This window comes from Olea europaea, chromosome 9 (assembly GCF_002742605.1).
Source record: "Olea europaea var. sylvestris chromosome 9, O_europaea_v1, whole genome shotgun sequence".
In the NCBI taxonomy this organism is placed as follows: domain Eukaryota; kingdom Viridiplantae; phylum Streptophyta; class Magnoliopsida; order Lamiales; family Oleaceae; genus Olea; species Olea europaea.
In genome coordinates, this window is record NC_036245.1 from 383726 (window position 1) to 403899 (window position 20174).

The window sequence follows — 20174 nt, forward strand, 5'->3', positions numbered from 1 at the left end:
ACATGGTTTAACTCTTTTCGCACTGTGCGAAGAGGTTTTTTTTTCTCTCCGCATTATGCATAAAGTTTTGCTATGGTGCGGACCAACTCTCCGCCCAGTGCAGAGAGTTTTTTTTTTTTTTTCCCCGCACATGGTTTAACTCTTTTCGCACTGTGCGAAGAGGTTTTTTTTTCTCTCCGCATTATGCATAAAGTTTTGCTATGGTGCGGACCAACTCTCCGCACAGTGCAGAGAGTTTTTTTTTTTTTTTTTTTACTCCGCACATGGTTTAACTCTTTTCGCACTGTGCGAAGAGGTTTTTTTTTCTCTCCGCACCTTTTTTTATTTTTACTCTGCACTTGGTTCAACTCTCTCCGCACCGTGCAGAGAGTTTTTTTCAATTTTACAATATTAAATTACACAAAATTTAGAAATATAATCTTCACATTCAATTCAATCGTATAAACACTATCAAAGAATACAAGCAAAATTATTTGTATATTTCTTATTCAAGCATGAAATATACAATCATATTTTTTCTAGATAACATACTGCTATGAAATTGTAAAAATAATATCATGAAAATATTTTTAGATATTGCTTTAAAAACTTTTCAAAAAAATTAAAATTTATACACGAATAAAAATACGATAAATACAAAATTCGTGCAATGCATGTGATAACGACTAGTTCTACAAGTGATGTGAGGGCAGATCTTTGGTATTGTGATTTCCAAAATGCAAAACTGATTTTGAGTGAGCAACTTTGAGCTCATAATAGAGTGGTCCCATACTTTGAAATTAAGAAGACTAAGGCCCTGTTTGAGCACATTTTTCCTCATTAAAATGAAAAATATAATCGTTATCCATCACATCAAATTATCGTGACTTTTTATCTCTTGTATGGATCTCATAACATCTATATTTTTCATTTGCATTTTTACAATAATGTGGCTCAAACGGGGGCTAAACATATTCACATTCCAATCCCAAGATAATTAACACGACACATTTATTTGTCAAAAATGATTACGTTTTGATTGAAATATTTCGATTCAAAGTTTCTCGCTTTGAATTTCAAATAGCGAGAATTTGATTCAATTACTAACTTTTGTCACACATAGGAAAGCACATGAGCAATAAAAATAAATGGTGAACGTCGGTTATATACATGTAATAAAGAAAAAGTGTTGTCGCATAAAAAAAATAAAAGAATGTACACATGAATTAATCATTATCAAAGAAACTTGAGTATTTTGTTTTAATAAATGGATAGTTCGGTCTGATTTTGAGAGATTAAATTCACAGTTAATGTGAAAAGGAATATATTGTCAACACGGATTGAAAATAATTCTTATGCGTCAAATTCAATTTAATTTTCCAATGGATTCTTTGAAGAAATTACATTAATCTCAATACAGAAAAAATTTGGACGTGTATTGTTTTAAGATCAAAATATTGAAAAAATTGCATAATTAGATTCATAGATAATTACCGCTAATCAGTTTATTATCTTTTGAAAAATACTTCTAATCAATTACAACAAATGTTTCCCAAAACACTCATAGAATGCCATGATTTCCACCATAATCGAAATTTCATCTTTGCAAGTATTGCATCTTGGCTAAAATATTTTTGATGGTAGATTGAGAAAAGAAATGTCAAACAGTAAAAATCAGAAATGTCTAATTACTTGGATAGTGACGTGGCTTCAAATATGATATAGGGAAAAATCACCGACGACATTGTTCATCCTTTCCATTTACTTCCATACAAATAATAATGTTCAAAGCATTGTCACCTCTCCTTTCCAAATGTCTGTACAAACGAGCCTTCAGAATCTCAAGTTTGGATGTTTAGTTAACACAAAAATTTAATAACTTTTCAACCACATATTTTATCAATTTTTATTAAAATTTATTAAAAAATTGATTTTAATCTACACCAAAAAGTGCGTAACTTTTCAACCACATATTTTATCAATTTTTATTAAAATTTATTAAAAAAATTGATTTTAATCTACACCAAAAAGTGCGCAAACCTCAATTTTATTTATTTTTAATTAAAAGGCAATTACATTATTTAAAAAAAAAATTCACCACCTACAACCCGCCCCAATATTTATCGGGCTTGATTTTTTTTTTTTTTCTTTGACTTTTAACTAAAGTATATTATATTCACCTAACATTATATGGCCGAAGTTTACACTTGCACCCTGAAGTTGGATATTATATGGTACAACTTCATATGCTAAGAAGGTGCATCATGTCCGGATCAAAACTAAGATTATAATTGTTAGGGATTTGTATATTATATGGGACAACTTCATATGCTAAGAACTTTCATAAAAAATAAAACAAATCAATCAAATGCTTAGAGAGGGATACTGTGTTTAGGTTATTTGAGGCTTCAAATCTTGTGATTGTAGACGATGCAATATTTTTAAATCTTCTATTTTGGATTTGAAGTACCTATCATTTATTACTTTTGTCTGTTAGTTCTAAAGTGGTAGAGGATGCGTTTAAATTGAATCGATAGTTTTCCAAGTAAATACTTTAGTCATACAATTTTTAGACTATATTGTTGTTTTTTATCATACATTTCTTTTATTTTGATGAAAATTTCCATAGATATTCATATGTCCTCCCAAATAACTTAAGCCCTTTTTAAAGATAAACCATAAAAAAACTCTTGGCATATAACAACCACAATTAGTTGAGATAGATGATTTTATTTTTTATTTTTCTTGAAGTTTTGGTCCTATCAAATCTTTTATTATTCATATTTAACACAAAATCATTGTCATTTTTTAGACCATATTGGTTGTTTTTTATCATATATTTCTTTTATTTTAGAACTGGTTTGACAGACTAAATTCACGGTCAGTCTAAGCAAAGAATCTACAATTTTGCTGCTAACTTTCTACTGTCATTTCTAAGCAAAGAATCCACAATTTTGCTATTTGTCACAAAATTAATACAAAATTAAAGACTCAAATCCATCTTCAAAATCATGAAATACCTAGTTAGGCCCTTCGCAACAGTGTTTTATATACTCCTGATTAGCATGATCCGTACATGATTAAATTCCTAATTAGGCCCTTTGCACTAATCCCCAATTCTATCTCTATCCACATGCGCACTTTATAAATAATTACAAAACCATGGGCATACTAATCATAGCAATTGACGTTTTCGTAAAATGATTTAAGAAGGTCATTTATAGGAACCTCCGATTTATACTGGATCTTAGTTAGTAGAAAACTGACAAAATTAACTATTCATAGCAACTTACCCGAAATCTTAGTTAGTGGAAAACTGAACAAAATCAACTAGTCATAGCAACTTACATTCAGGTAAAATATTAGAATCTTTATTGATCGAACTCTATACATATCATTATTTCTTTCCAAATTCATTTTGTAAAACTGTAAATTATCGAAAGGCTAATCAGCACAAAACGACCCCACTTTTCAATATTTTTGTGCAACACATCTCTGCCTTTAGTTTGTTCGTTTTTATTTTTTTGGCAATTTCACCATCACTTTCACCTTTCATTGTTGAAAAGATCCTTTCATCCAACTACCGTCAAATGCTTCGTTAATTCAACAAAGATTAATTGCACAAAACATTCCCACCTTTCTTGATATTTATGATAGGGTGGCCTTATAAGCTGGTTCACCTGGCTTATAAGCCGAGAAACATCCAAACATGTTAGGCATTAAGGGTCTGAGCCTGCTTTATTTTTTAAGAATAAATTTTGTAATGATAAATTTTTGGAGAATATGTGGCTAAAAAATTGGAAAAAATTTTGAATTTATGAACAAAATTATTTTATTGAAAAAATGTGTAACGGAGAATAAGTTTGAAAAAAATAAATTATGTGTCAACGGGAGTTTTATGAGCAAACTACCTTAAGTAAGTAGCTAATTAGATCGTGCTAATAGGGGGGCGAGTATCAACAAGCTTTAGCCAACAAATTTCAGGGGATGAGCTAGCTATCAACAGTGGGCACTATTGCCTCACAACCTAGAAAAGGCTTGAAACAAATTTTTAAAAATGGAAATCATACAAGGGCCAAGTGTTGTATTTAAATAGAAAACTAAAAAGTTTGAATTGCAAAGTAAATCTAACAAATATGTTTTAAGGAAACTATGAGCAACACACGAAAGTTCGATATTATATGGTACAACTTCATATGATAAGAAGGTACATCATGCCCGGATAAAAAATAAGATTATAATTGTTAGGAAAATGTATATTATATGGTACAACTTCATATGCTAAGAACTTTCATAAATATATATAAAAATAAATAAAAATCAAATGCTTAGAGAAGGATCAAACTGAGTTGAGGTTATTTGAGACTTCAAATTTTGTGAATGTAGACTATGCAATATTTTTAAATCTTATATTTTGGATTTGAAGCACCTATCAATTATTACTTTTGTCTGTTACTTTTAAAGTTGTAGAGGATGCATTTAAATTGAATCGATAGCTTTTCGAAGTAAATACTTTAGTCATACATTTTTAAGACTATATTGGTTGTTATTTTATCATACATTTCTTTTATTTTGATGAAAAATTCCATAGATATTCATACGTCCACCCAAATAACTTAAGCCCTTTTTAAAGATAAACCATAAAAAAACTCTTGGCATAAAACGACCACAATTTGCCGAGATAGATGATTTTATTTTATTTTTTTCTTGAAGTTTTGGTCCTAGCACATCTTTTATTGTATTTTTATTATTCATATTTAACATAGAGTAAATTATAAAGTCAATCAAGCTTACGATGTTATCAAATAAAATGTCCAAATAATAAATTAGGGGGTGAGGGTATATCAAATCTCAAGCTCGTAGCTTAGCTTTACTTATTACTACGAATTCAATTAGATATATTGATATTTGATATGCCAAATCAATATTGCTTAAACTATCAAATCATGAAATTATATAATTTTTTGGATTGTGCTCGAATTCAATTATTTTGACTTTCTTCCATTCCCACAAATGTCTAAAGCCTATAATATAACTTTGGGGTGTGCTTAAGATTTTTTTATTTTTATTTTTATTCACTGAACTTTCTTGAATTACATACTTTCAGTTTATGGAGTAAAACTCTACTTTTTGTGGTGAATTCATTTACTATTGCTTGTATAGTAGACACTCCTTCTCCTTTTTATTAGAAGTTAGATAGAAATGGATTTGCAAAAGAAAGTCAATAGTATAACTTTGGCGTAGCTAATTATTTTCCTAGAAAGTATTGTCTTGCCTTGCCTTGCCTTGCCTGATGTTAGTTGGGTAAATTGCCGTTAATTCATTTTTGTTGGAATAGTGTGATGTTTGATGTTAATTTGGTGAATTCATTTTTGTTGGAATACCGAATATTTAGTTTTGCTAATTTTATTGTGGATGCTAAAAAAAAAAAAAATTTGCTCAGCAGTTCGTGTGAGCAAAGTGCGGAGTTACTTCGCACACTCCGTAGACATTGCTTTCTTCCATATCTCATTGTCTTTATAAATTTTAATAATCTTATTATACACAAAAGAATCTAGCTGGTAATCTTTCTTATTCATCTGAGAAATAACTAACCAAATATCTTTTACCTTATTCGTGTGAACATAATAGTCAATAAGTATTAATGTTTTACGATTGCTTACCAAACCTGAATTATCTAATAATCTCCAGATTTTATCTACAAGTTGTAAGAGCCTTTTCTAAGCAACTTTTTAGCAATGTATTGATAGTTTAATTCCCGGCTACAACCCGAAAATATAATTTCATTGAAAATAATGTCCACCAATACTTCGAAGAGCTGTTATCAAGCAAGTGTAAGATATTGAATTTGGGTGGTATGACATTATCACTATCCCCTTCTTTGAAATTGTTCTCTATAGAATTTTTTAAAAAATCATTAATAATAATTAATGTATTTAGTAAAAAAAAAAAGCGACGGTGTGGAGTGTGTTCGGACACTCTGCACGCAACGTGCGTAGTGTTTGCACTCCACACACATGTCGCGCGCATGCTCATAGCAATTTATATATACTATGTCGAAGAAGTAGGAAAAAATAGATATTGCCTAAAAAATGGAGAAAAGTAGGGAGAGCGAGAGAGAATGGAGAAAAATAATTACCAAAAAAAGAAAGAAAATCTCTCTATACAGTGCGAGGAGTTGGAGAGAACTCTCCATACAGTGCGGAGATTGCACTCCGCACCATGCGAAGAGTACGGAGAGTTCTCTCCAACTCTTCGCAAAGTGCGGAGAGTACACTCCCATTGCACTCCGCTCCAACTCTCCGCACTGTGCGGAGAGTTCTCTCCAACTCTTTGTATAGTGTGGAGAGTTCTCTCCAATTCTCCGTACAGTGAGGAGAGATGGCTCCGCACTATGTGAAGAGTGCAGAGAAATGGAGAGATGCCTCCGCACAGTGCGAAGAGATAGTCTTCAACTCTCCGCACTGTGCGGGGGTTTTTTTTTCTAGTTTATATATATTAAAAAATAATGGATAAAACAACCAATTGCAATAAATTTTAAGTTCAACATTCCAATTGGAAGAAATAGCTTTTCCATTAACCAAACTAATAAAAATGGATGAAATGGACTAATTGTGATAATTTTTGCAATTAGTTTTGAAAATTCCGTCACCTATTTTTCCCAAAAATAATCATATCAATTGTGTCAAAGCCATCAAATTGAATTTCAGAAACATACACAATAGAGTCTCGATTAAAAAAAATTAAATTTGACAGCACACAAACCACCTCTTGACACCAATAATAAGCAAAAAATGTTACAATGAAACATTCAAACCTTGATCAACAATAAACAGGTTAGTGAGTTTTATAATTGAAAATAGAAATTAAACTAACCTTAGTTTGAAAATCAACCGGATTAGAAGCTGCCTTGTAAAAATTATCCACAATTTCTTTAAAACTGGGTTTCAAGCTGAGACTATGATCTATCCAAACCCCATTAGCAAATCACAAGCGAGGCCCACCAAGGGGGCCACCATCAGCGAAAATTAGAGTTACAAGCTGAGAGCCAATCACTAATTTCTGGGCAAAATTTCCACTTTTCTGAGGAGATTTCGTTAAACTTGGAACAAAGATAGAGAGAAAAAGATCAAACACAAAAAATACAGGTTGACGGAAATGGAACAACCATAAACAAAAAGAGAAAAAAGAAGATTTCAGGATAGCTTCAAAATATCACTCTTTTGAAGCACATTTTGATCATAATATGTAATGAAACCAGTCTCAATCTAAAACCCAATTTATAACCAAATTACACAAAATTTGAAGCTCAAACATATTTAGGGAAACACATTTTTGCTTCGATTTGGGTTGAATCTCTTAAAAGATCGAAAACAAAATGGGGAAAAATTGATCATTCAACAACACAACTTAAAAACTAGCTTAAAAACCAGAAGAAACATACATAAGAGTAAGAAATTGAAGGCGTGAGAAGTATACTTAGTGATATATGTCTCAATTCCTGCAAATTGTTTGTATTTTTTCCTACCATCGAGAGAGAGAGAAAGATATTAGGGTTAAAGCAAGAGAAATTCATAAATAAAATTAAATAAATAAATAAAAGAAGCAAAACTGTAGGAAGAGCACCTCAGAAAAGCAATAAAAATGAAATTCTGCTTTGCGCCTCCAGTGTTCGACTGCTTCTTTGGCCATTGTCGCTCCAATAACCACAAGCAAAGGCGCGAGAATACTGATTGCTGTGTAGGCTTTGATTTTTGTGTGAAAAAGAGATTGCTTGTAGTCTCTGATTTTTGTGTGAAAAATAAAGAAACAGAAGATTGTAGATAGGAGAAACAAAAATAGAAACGATGGTCGCGTGTTGAAATTGAAATAATTTTGAAGCTGTTAAAATCACGATGGGATGAAAGAATGAAATTCAACACTATTGTAGATATTGCATCTCCAGAAATTAGAAAAGGCACGACCATAACGTATAAAAATGGAGAATGGAAAAGTAAAAAAAAAAAAAAAATGACGCCATTTTTTCTCTTGTACAGTAACTTAGGATTGGTTTACTATTTCTTCTACAGTAGCACCTACTTCCCCTTTTTAATAGAAGTTGGAAAGGCAGAAATGTTGGTTTGACTAATATTCTTGTCCAATTCTCAATTTTGAAGAATTTAAAGGAAGTAAATGATACCACTAGCTCCCTTTCTATTTGTGTAAAAATGATTGAAGAAAAGGTACATTATGTTCTGATGTTCAGATCAAAAATTTATGTAGTACAGACCCAAAATGTCCGATCCATGACAAGGGGATGCGATTATTAAAAAAAAATAATAATAATAATAATAATAATAGCGGGACACCACACATCTTAAATATATTTACAGTCTGTTTGGGAGTAATTTTTTTCCCAAAAAAATTAATTTTTGACATTTATTTTACTATTTCAATCATCACATTTGACTTATTCTCTCACAGGTGAACCCCATTTTTCTCCTAATAGTCAAAAAATCAATTCTCAAAATCACTCCCAAACAGGCTCTTAATGGAGGAATTAAGATTTTTTTGGTCCACCATCTGGATTGCAAATGGACTTCTAAGCCTGTTCTTCATCTTCTTTAACTTTAGATTACAACAGAAACTTTAAAATCTCATATTTTCTTCATTTCAAGGACAAATTGCGTGCTCTTCGTACCGTTAGAAAGATTTTGCATTTACGTGTAAAATTATTTCTTTTTTGGTTTTCATAATTTTATCCTTCCTCATTGAAACCATTTGATTTGTTGAAGGTTTTGTGCGACTAAATTCTAACAAGTTTATCGATCATGTTTGTCTTATGTGAATCTTCAATAGATTTTTTATTTTTATTTTATTTTATTTTATTTTATTTTTTTTGGGGGCGACAAACCTTTCACTTTCTTACAGTAGTATGGTAAAATTTAATAATGATGCGGATAATGTCTAATATTGCTTGAACATAACTCGTAATTGATTACTTCGAAGGGCACTAAAACGGTAAAAGAGAAGTGACAAAAGTGGTAAATTTGTAGATTCTTTCACATTGTTGGGTCCCTTTGGTCTCACTCCTAAGTGGAAAATTTGTTGGCATGTCAGCATCACCCAGATTCTATACTATGAGTTCAAACTTAATTCAATATTATGGGCACACGAATTAAAAGAAAGCGGGACACCACACATCTTAAATATATTTACAGTCTGTTTGGGAGTAATTTTTTTCCCAAAAAAATTAATTTTTGACATTTATTTTACTATTTCAATCATCACATTTGACTTATTCTCTCACAGGTGAACCCCATTTTTCTCCTAATAGTCAAAAAATCAATTCTCAAAATCACTCCCAAACAGGCTCTTAATGGAGGAATTAAGATTTTTTTGGTCCACCATCTGGATTGCAAATGGACTTCTAAGCCTGTTCTTCATCTTCTTTAACTTTAGATTACAACAGAAAATTTAAAAGGGGTGTTTGATAGGCATTTTTATGTAAAAATACATTTTAGAATAGTAAATTGATGTGAAATGTGTGGTTGAGAAATAAGGAAGATTTTTTGATTTATGTGTAATATTATTTTAATAAAGAATGTATGGTTGAAAAGAAGAGAGAGAAAAATGCATTTTGAAAAAAATAGCTACCAAATGAGGGCAAAATCTTATATTTTCTTCATTGCAAGGCCAAATTGCGTGCTCTATAGAAAGATTTTGTATTTAGGGGTAAAATTATTTTATTTAAAAAAAAATTGTGATTAAAAATAATTTTTTAAATAAATATGTAATTAAAAATAAATTATTAAAGTAAAATCATGAATTTATTTCTTGACGAAGTAATTATTAACATCTAGAATTCATGGAATCGTTATTTGATTCTCAATGAGGCAAAGCCAAAAGCAAAAAGATTTGAATGGCACGAGGATACAAACCGCCATTGCAAATGGGACAGGGCTGGGTCACCAATTTCAGTACAAAAACCTATGTTGAAGCACTTTTGAAAGCCCTGTTTGGCACCCATTTTTATCAAAATGCATTTTTCTCTCTCTTTTTTTCAACCACACATTCTCTATTAAAATAATATTACACGTAAATCAAAAACTTTTTCTTATTTTTCAACCACACATTTTCCATCAATTTACTATTCAAAAATACATTTTCACATAAAAATTCCTATCAAACACCCTCTTAAAAAGAATATACTTTATTAGATCATATAATTCCCCACGTTGTACGGGGAATTAACAGAAACCATACAGGTGGCAGGGGTGTCTGTATTCAATCCAAAATTGTAAAGTGTTATTCAATAAAATTTCTGTAAAAAAATATTCTGTACCTATATATATTTGTTAATTTATTATGCTCATGTTTGGTAGCAATTAAAATTTAAATTTTATTCTAAAGTAATGTCAATAATTAATTTTGACCCTATATCTTATAGAATTTACAGTTTTCAACCACACGTTTCATCAGTTTTTATCAAAATTTATTAAAAATTTAATTTTAATCCCCACATAACATGAGATATAGCTAGTAGTAAGCATGTATGTTATTCGTCTTATTTGTTGAATAAATGATATGCACACATTTTTTAGATACTAACATTATTTTTAAAGGTAGTCGAAGTAATTGTATTGTTAAAGGAAAATTAAATTTGTTTAATAATTTCTTTTTGTGAATTATATATATAATGTAAAAAAGGTTGAATAAACTAAAATGTAATGTTTTAATTACAATCAGGGCCAGACCCACGTGGGTCATGTAGGGGTCAAAAGACCCCACAAATTTTTTGCCTTTATTTTTATTAAAAAATAATTATTATTATTTTGATCTCTTCACGATTTACTTTAATGCATTCATTACAAATACCAAATGAAGTTTAAATATTACATTCTTAATACCATTTCGACATGCCCATGGCCTAATTGTTTGTTTATCAATGACGCGTGAAACGGTCAACTATAACAAAAGTTATGACGCATCAAAATAGACCGTTTCAAATTAGTATTTCGAGAATTTCGACAATATGCTAACTTTCAAAATTTGTTGGCAATCATATGCTACCCGAATACACAAATTGTTTATGTCATATAGAAGCTTGTTTCGAGAACTATATCGTAGTTATATCAAATGATTTAAACGGATATAAAAAATATTAAATATGCGTCAAACATATGTCTTAAAAAAATACGTCTAACTCATATTTTCTTTAAAAAAATTCAATTATTTCATTAGTTTTTATTATTTTTGCACAATAAATTTCTTAATATATTTTACATCATTTTATTGGAAAGTTTTACATGGAATATGACGTCAAAAATTTTAGAATCGTTACGGATTAAATATAATTTGAATTATTTTCAAATTACATTTGCATTAAATTTGAATTTCATTTACTTTTTTTCATTAAATTTGGATTCTATTTCAATTCATTTATTTTCTACATTCAATTTGATTTACTCATTGTCAGCTCAGCATTTGTCAACAAAATGGTAAACAAAACTATAAAAGTAATAAAATTCATTTAATAATATTGATAATGATGTAATTATATGACATTTTCAAAAATCAAAATACGTATTAACTTATCTTCATTAATACTAATTTTTTTTAAATATATATTTTAATTTTCAACCCCACAGCACAAAAAGTCCGATCCGCCTCTGATTACAATAATACTTCTTTGTATATAATTTTTTTTTTTTTTTTTTTATCAATGTCCCATATCTTTTCCTCTTTTATTTTCTGCTTTTATCAATATTTTTATTGTTTGCATTGAAATTCTTTGAGAAAGTGCAACATATAGTTGTCGATTAGAGAATACATGCTGAGGAAGGTGTATTCCAACAGTAGGCACTGTTTATCCTCGAACCTTGTTATTAATCATGGCAAAGTATAGACATATTAAAAATTGTTTCCTCTTAAATTTGAATGAATATTCTTCATCATTTGTTGGAGTTAATGAAATGTGAGAAAGGAGAACTTGTGTTTCCTGCATGTTGTCTAACGATTTTTTTGTACAAAGGGAATGTGTGATTGAAAATGTAAAATGTAATTTTTTTTTTAAAGAATGTATGGTTTAAAATATGGATTTTTTAATTTATATATAAAATTATTTCATCGGAAGAATATGTGATTGAAAATAAATTTTAAAAAATAGGGCTTGAACATGGCTTAATTCATAGATAGATTCTCCTAGGAAAAAATTCATAAGTAATAGTTTAACTATAACTTATTTCAAAACTAAGATAAAATTTTTAAAATTTAAAAATCAGATATTTTATTTCCAAAGTAATTAATTCAAAAATGTTTTACTAATTAAATATAAGGTCACGATTCTATGCAATTTGGTCACAAATTATTAATTTATAATTTGGTTATAAATAATTTCTTGATCACAATTAAAATTTTTATAGGTCATTCCCTCACATGGAGAGGATCGACTTCGGATAAATTATATTTTATTCGAAGTGAGTCTCTCTTCATGTGAAGGGGTGAACACCATTATGGATACAACATTATGTACAAGTAGCATATTTTTCTTTATAGCCTTCAAAATCGAAGTGGGTCTCGTCCCCCTCCATGTGAAAGGGACGAATACCATTATGAACATCCCGATGTACATGTAGCATCACCCGGCTAGAAATAGGCTCCACTCACGTAGAAGAATATCTGCTTGAGCCCCATTTTTTACGTGTAATAGATTTTGTAATTGTAATTTTTTTTGCCTTTTTTTTTTCTTTTGAGAACGTGGAATTATGATTTATTTTTCTTAGGGTCGTTTAATTCAATGAATTTCTAAATTCAAGTTGTTTAATATATAATATCGAATATCTTGTAGGCACTTAGTATTTGTTCATTGCACTAGCCAAAGCCGAAGTTTTTTTATTTTTATTTTTATTTTTTTCTAAAAGGCTGCATTTGGATAGAATCAAACAGAATTTTGATTCTTCAATTGAAATCAGGAGAGGATCATAACCGACCAATTCTCGATTTTAAGTATCGATCGTTGTAACAGACTAAACCAGTCGATTTCGGGAAATTTGCCCAAACCTAGTATTAGAAGTCAAAAGTTGTACACATTTTTTATTTTTTCAAATTTTTTGGTCCAATTTTTTTAGTTTGTGAGGTTGAATAAACTAATTAAATAAAAAGAATAACTAAAATAAAGATTTTAATTTTATTAAAATAATAATTAATGATCTTAGAATAACTATAATAATAGTAAAAAATAGATAAATTCTTTATTATCTAAGCTCACAAGACTTGGATGCTTGAGTCTTGATCTCGTCACACTTCAAGCCTTTAAAAACATTGAGTAAAATTAACATTTGACTCCCATGTGTATGGTTGTCAAGCGGGTTTGTTAGTTCCGATTGTACATGTAGCATGACCGATTTCAAAAAGGATAGACAGTAATGGTCATTGATCAAACAAAAAATGGATAGAAAATTGAAGTTTTATACAATAACCTGTAATTTCGTGTACATAAATTTAAGATGTAAATGAGCTTATTTTGGTAGAAGAAATGAAAATTAACACAGTAATCTTCAATAATTTCAAGAATATTGAACGATTATTTTATAAGCAGCTTTACACAATTATGTGGAAAATATTGGAGTAAATTAAAAAAATATTAGTGTTTGTTAAAGTTTACAAAATTTGAACTTTACCAGAAGAATTTGATAATTATAGTTTATGTAATTTTGTGACAAATTACGATGTGTGTATTATTTGAAAAACTAATATCTTTTAGTAAATTGTAATGATTTTGACGTACATTATGTATTAATTTCAATTATAGTATATGCAATATTTTAATGTAATTTATATTTTTTTTAAAAGCACAAACATTTATGTTTGTGGGTTGATAATACAATTGACAAATATTCAGATGTATGGATTGATAATACATCATCTGGAATCAAATTAACAAGAAGAATTCTTCAACTCTTGAATTCATCCTATTGCTCGACTTATCTCTAGCTTTTTCTTCCTCCACGATCAAGAAATTCTGGTTGACGCCAAACTCAAGAGAAAATTCTACGTATTTTCCAAAAAATCTCTAGTTCCACCCTTTTTGATCTCCTAGGCTTGTGGCATTTATGGATTAACTCAAAGCAAACAACTCAAACCCCAATATATCCATAACATCCTTAAAATAATGTTTTTTCAAAATTTGGAGTCGTCTTTGCATTAAGGACCCATACGTATACATGTCAATTAAATATTAACACGAATTGTTTAGTTTCATATTCCAAGACACTAGAAGTTTTCTCCTGTCCATTTAAAGTCGATTCCATTAGTTTGATAAAGAAAATGTATTTTATAACAGCACGAAATATCCCTATGTTTGAAGTTTATTGTATAAAACGTCCCCACTTTGCAATTTTTGTATTTTCACTTCTATTGATATATTTCATTATGAAAATCATCATTTTTATCTATTTTCATTCATTTTCTTAATTAAAAGTTGTGAAATAACGAATATACTCTCTTATTTAAATAAAAGAGAAAAGAAAAGAAATAAAGAATTAATTCCAATCATAGTTCCAAAATTTTTAAAAAAAATTTCAAATGAGTCTCAAATACATAATTAAAAATCAAAATGATGATTTTCAAAATGAAATGTGTAAATAGGGATGAAAATGTAAGAAATGCAAGTTTGGGGCATTTTGTATAATGAACTTCAAACATAGAGACGATTTGTGCTAATAACCCAAATATAATGCCCTTCTTTTCTCATTTTTTGATCATGATACATATTCGAATAATATTTAAACCCTATTTCAATCACACATTTTTTTATAAAATAATATTACACAAAAATTATAGATTTTTCTTTACTTTTCAATCACATATTCTCCATCAAAACGCTATTTTTGAAATGTATTTTTTTTTTTTTTGGGACTCAAACAAGCCCAGTATAAAAGTTTCACTGTTCGCCCCAATTGTATTGATATTGGTAAGTTGGTTTCTAATTTTCAAAATGGAGCAAAGACGTCCTCGACATTTTTTTATTGAAAAGAATAAAAAAGCTAAAACACCGAACTGAAGAAAGGAAAAATAAAAATAAAGGGAACAGGAAGAAGAAAACCTTCCGCCGATTACACCCAACTGCCTTCGCCGGCGACCACCAACACCAAAGCAGTTTCGGCTCCATCACCAACGCTACCTTCTCCGCCTCGTTGCTTCCTGGAAGTGTGCTCAGTGTAGTAGCTTGTAACAGCTGCTGTTGCATTTTTCAGTTTCTTAAAATTTTACGCATATATTAATTAGGCACCACAGATATGGCAACTGCAAATTTTCTGTTCGGTATCGCAAAGAAATATTTCACCGTTGGGCTGATAAGCCTCACAGAATTTGACCGATATGTAAGCCCTACCGCCATTCGCGGCTCCTCAATGTCTCCTACTCTTAACCCCCATGACGAAAATTCTGCTGCAATTTGATGGGTTATTTCATATTTTACTGATCGTTTTTACTTTGTGGTAAAGATTTTTACTGGATTGTTACTGGTGCCTGCAGATGACTATGCATTGGTTGAGAAATACAAGTTTTCGCACGGTGACGTGGTGGTTTTCCGGTAATTAAATCTCTTGCTTGGCATTAGTATTGTTGGTTCCTTTTTTAAATCCAGATTATTTGGATTTTATGCTTCTTCAGTTTTAAGCACAAACCCATATTTACTGGTTTTTTTTGTCAGAATTATGGGACATGAATGTTCTTCTTTATGACTTGCTGATTGAATCTAACTACGGAAATTTGTTTAAGCCCGTCTAGACCTTTAAACACAGGCAATAATGAAGTTCACTTCAAGGTTAATTTTAGATTGAGTTCAAACTTAGTATTTGACAATTTTTTTTAGGCCATGCTCTCATCATCATTCTCCACTTAAATAACCTTTCTCTAGCTATGAATTGGAGATGCTGAAATTCAATTGATGATAACCAACCAAACAAAATTCATCTTTTGTATTGTTGTTTGCTGGATCGATAGCCACATAACCAAATGCTATGTCAAACAAATTACTGGTATCCTTTAATCATTGATCAAGATGAGTACCCTGATCTGTTATTTTTTCCTATGTACATAAACAGGAATGCAATCTCCCTGCTTAACTGGTTTTTGGCTGAGCCTTGATTGTATTCCTTTCAGTAAACTAATGAATTTCACTGCCTTACTTAAGAGAAAAAAAAATATGTTTGATAAATTAAATGCTATTATCTAACGATACAGTTGGTAGACAACAGCTTAGCATAATGAAGAAAATTTGCTGGTAGCAATGAACATTGAGGTCTATAGATGCTTTGTATTCAAATATGTTGGCAAGTGAGATGTTGACTAATATGTTTCTCAAAGAAAGATCCTTAAAGCTGGGTTTTAGATCAGGTAACTTGGTAAAAGGAGTGAGTGGGGAAACATGGCTAACTTTATGTATTTTTATTGATGGCATCAAATTGTATTTTTCTCTTTCAACCATCTTCTGAGACGAGAAGCTTGAGTTCTGGACCAATACAATAGCTGTTCATATCTATGCACATGAAATTTTTCCTGTTAGCTGTGTGCATCTTCCATTCCGTCTAGTAGGTCATTTATAGAAATGCCTTTGATGAAGTTGTGGATTGTAAAAGATTGATGCGGCTGAATATTTTCTCTTGAGAATAATTAACATTCTATGTGCTGCATAATATGATTTATAATTTTTTTGCAACTTAACTTGGTAACATTTATCTCATGGGATATGCTTTGAGCACTGTACTTTGAGGTTTTCTATTCTGTGCTCAAGAGGCATAGATTAGGACCGATAGCAATGTCGGCCTTCACTATTTTCCTGAAAACTTATAAAATTTTAACTACTGCATGAAGTATAGCTAGTTCTTCTTAAAATCATGAAACTAATTCTTCACGATTTATTTGAGGAGGGAAGCACTCTTGCAATTAAAATCTAATGACACTTTCTCTGAATGTTTTCTTTCTATTCATTATTCACTAATGCCTTTTTTCTTTTAAAAAAAAAAAATATATATTTGGGACTCATCATACTTGAATTACTTGTTACTTTGTTGAACCATGATTAAAGTTATTTTGAAAAAAGCTTCTTGATTGCTACCATAATGGAAGTGATTCATAAATCGTTTGGGTGTTATGTTGAGTCCTCACAGATGGAGAAACTGGGGTTCTATAATCTTTCTATAGGCTTTCAATTACGTTACTCAATTTTCTAGCACACTATAATCACCATTCCTGCACGCCATTTTCCACTTAAATACTAGCTCAAAGATATAAAGGGTATAGTCAATACCCCCCAACCAGAAGGGTAGTCCATCTGTGAAAGGTTTTCATCTATCCAGTGTTCCATCCATTTTAGGTTCTACATTACAGGCAGATGCAAGAGTTGGAAGCCAATCATTGATTCCCAAATGTGGGTGAATGGAGTTGACTGTGAATTCAGAATATTTTTGTTATTTTGCATTTGTTGTGATAGTGATGTATCTCTATAATTCGGATTAGGCTACAGAACTGTAGATCGCATTTTCACATCATAAAATATATTCCACTAAAAACTGAACAAGCTTTTACATTGGACTTGGTTGTCAGAGGTGGAAATATGGTAGCCATGAGAGTTGAACTTTAGGGGGTTGGTGTGTTACTAACATTGAAAGCTGGAATTTTTGGAGACAGTGCTGCTTCAACAGCTATTGGCCACTTGGAGGTGGTACTGTGACCTGCTCAATTCGGAGGGGGAGAGAGAGAGAGAGAGATTGATACGTGTGGATAAAAATGATACTTGAAAATAATTTTCTGTGTCAGTATGTATATGCCCCTAGGCCCTAGAAGTAAAATTAGATTGCAATCCTTGCTATACATATTCACAAAGAAAATAGGTAGATTAATAAATTAATTCCAAAACATGCACTATATGTTACTTTTGTGATATGTTGGTACAAAATTGTAAACAACATTTTTAGGTCTAAAATATAATCGCATCCACCATCCTTTGCAGTTCCCCAAGTAATCACAAACAGAAAAATGTAAAGAGAATCACTGCTTTGCCTGTTGACTGGATAAATATCTCTTCATATGATGCCATGATGATACCTGAAGGGCATCGTTGGGTTGAGGGAGACAATCCAGCTTGTAGCATGGACTTAAGATCCTTTGGCTCGGCATTTTACAAATTGCTTCATATTTTTATTTTTCATCCATGAAGTTAAGAACTTCCATGGATTACACTGATGGTTTTGTGTGTCATTTTGCTAGACATTGGTCAGTAATCGTGTTGGCAAAGTATTTCGTACGTGCCTGGGACATAATCAATAAGGTTGGGAGTGGAGAAGGGCGGGGGAGAGGGTGTGTGGAACTCCTATTTCTCTACTAGTAATAAGTATCGGTCGTGTTTCTTTTGTTATGATCATTTTCATTCTTTCTTGTCACTCTTTTCAGGCCACCTTATCGCTCACCTCTGCTAAGGTGAGATCATCTGCCCGATTCTGCCGACTGGCGACTGCAGTTCTTTTCATCTGGGCTCCGGCAATTTTCGCTCATATTATGAATATGTATTTATATTACACACGCGTACATACATTTGCATTGTATTGTTTCTTGATTGAGTTAATTTTTTGGGAATTTGATTTTTTCTGTCGATTGTGTGATTTTTGGGAAGAGTTCATTATCAATATCAGTTCGATGGGAAGGCTATTTTTGATCAATCTTGAAGGGAGAATGTATACTTGCAAGCACTGCCGAACCCATCTTGCTGTTTTTTCTGATCTCATCTCCAAGGTTTTTCGCTTTGATTTCTCTTTCAATTTTGATGTGTTTATACTTTAATATGTGCTTATATATCTATGAAATTTTTTTATATATTTTTGAGTATTTTGAACTTGGGTTGTGGAATGTAATTTTTGATTGTCCATGTTCTTGTTGGTGAAAATTAAGATGGGAATTAGGAAGATAATGACATGGAATAAACTGGAAGTTTCGTATTCTTATGGAATGTTTGGTAGGAAGGATTGAATGCTATGGAAGAAAAATAGCTAAAATCTCGTTTATTGTGCAGTCGAGCATACTGTGCCATGTACCAAAGATGTACTTAATGTTTATTACGAGAAAGGTAAACGTATGAGGGGAGTTCTTTTGCTTACCTTTTTGAGAGTAGATCTAAAATGGAGTTGATAATTGTGAGAGAAAGTATAATTTCATAGCTAGAAGAATTTGGAGAGACTCTTCAGCTCTGCAATCTTTAATGCAAAGAATTCAATTAGTTATTTTCGGTGACAAGTAAGATTTGACTTGAGTTTCTGATTTGTTATTGTTTGAGTCATCACTTTGGGGACAAATTTATGGAATAGAGATTTCATTTATCTGTTTGAAACTTCATGATTGGAATAGACTGACTTGTGGTTATGTGCAGCCTGTGCATCTAAATATAGAAATTATTCTTTTTTAGGTTCATGTACAAATGTTACAAATGTCTGCCGAAAGTCTAGCGTCCACTTGACCGTAGCTCTTGGAAAAGGACTAAATATCTTATTAGCAAGTATCATGAGTTGGAATTGGAATTTGTCAATTTGTCGTTTACTTCATGTAAACAACTTTCTTGGTATGAATAGTTGACAAATCTGGAAAACAAACCGTTGGAGAACTTTAAATAGTTGTATCTGGAACTATATCTATCGTGTTGTATCTTTATATGATGAGTCGGTAGTAGATACACGTAAGACGTAGATTTTCCTTTTGCAGGCATCTGAAACCAGTTTATAATGCCCACGTTAGTGAGTCCTACGCCACAGCATATGACAGTCCCGAATAGTATTCTTGCAGGCATCTAGCACTTGTTTTTATAATTTATGGAAAGTTACTAGTTATGAATGTGAGAAATTTATTGTAATTTGTTTGAAGGGGAGTACAGTAATCATCTTATCTTTGTATGCTGCTCGTCATGGAGGGCGTACTCGATAAGGAAATTAGAAGCTTATAATATCACTAAATAATAAAAAATGAAGAATACACAAGTTATCAGTTCATACAGAATAACTAATGGTACCAAGAATTGATGTATATGCACAACTTCTAACCAAATCTTCTTATCTGTTTTCAGTCTTTCCACTGCAGTACTGGAAAGGCTTATCTCTTCGATAAGGTGTAAGTATTCTTTGATAACTATAGTCGTATATATCAAAAATTAATTTATGGGGTTCCAG

General features: G+C 31.0%; 1 protein-coding gene across 7 annotated transcripts in view; it reads left to right on the forward strand.

Annotated features, from left to right (window-relative positions):
- LOC111399319 (protein yippee-like At3g08990) overlaps positions 1 to 20174 on the forward strand; it is a 52449-nt gene that overhangs the window by 30825 nt on the left and 1450 nt on the right. For 3 of the 7 annotated variants that reach the window (XM_023026568.1, XM_023026569.1, XM_023026570.1), the window contains 2 exons: positions 18415 to 18753; positions 20072 to 20115. In XM_023026568.1, coding sequence (XP_022882336.1) covers positions 18520 to 18753; positions 20072 to 20115 — 278 coding nt within the window. In that variant the 5' untranslated portion in view covers positions 18415 to 18519. Of the gene's footprint in view, positions 1 to 18298; positions 18754 to 20071; positions 20116 to 20174 lie in introns of those variants that run through there. The other 4 variants (XM_023026566.1, XM_023026567.1, XM_023026571.1 and 1 more) reach the window with 3 other exon arrangements.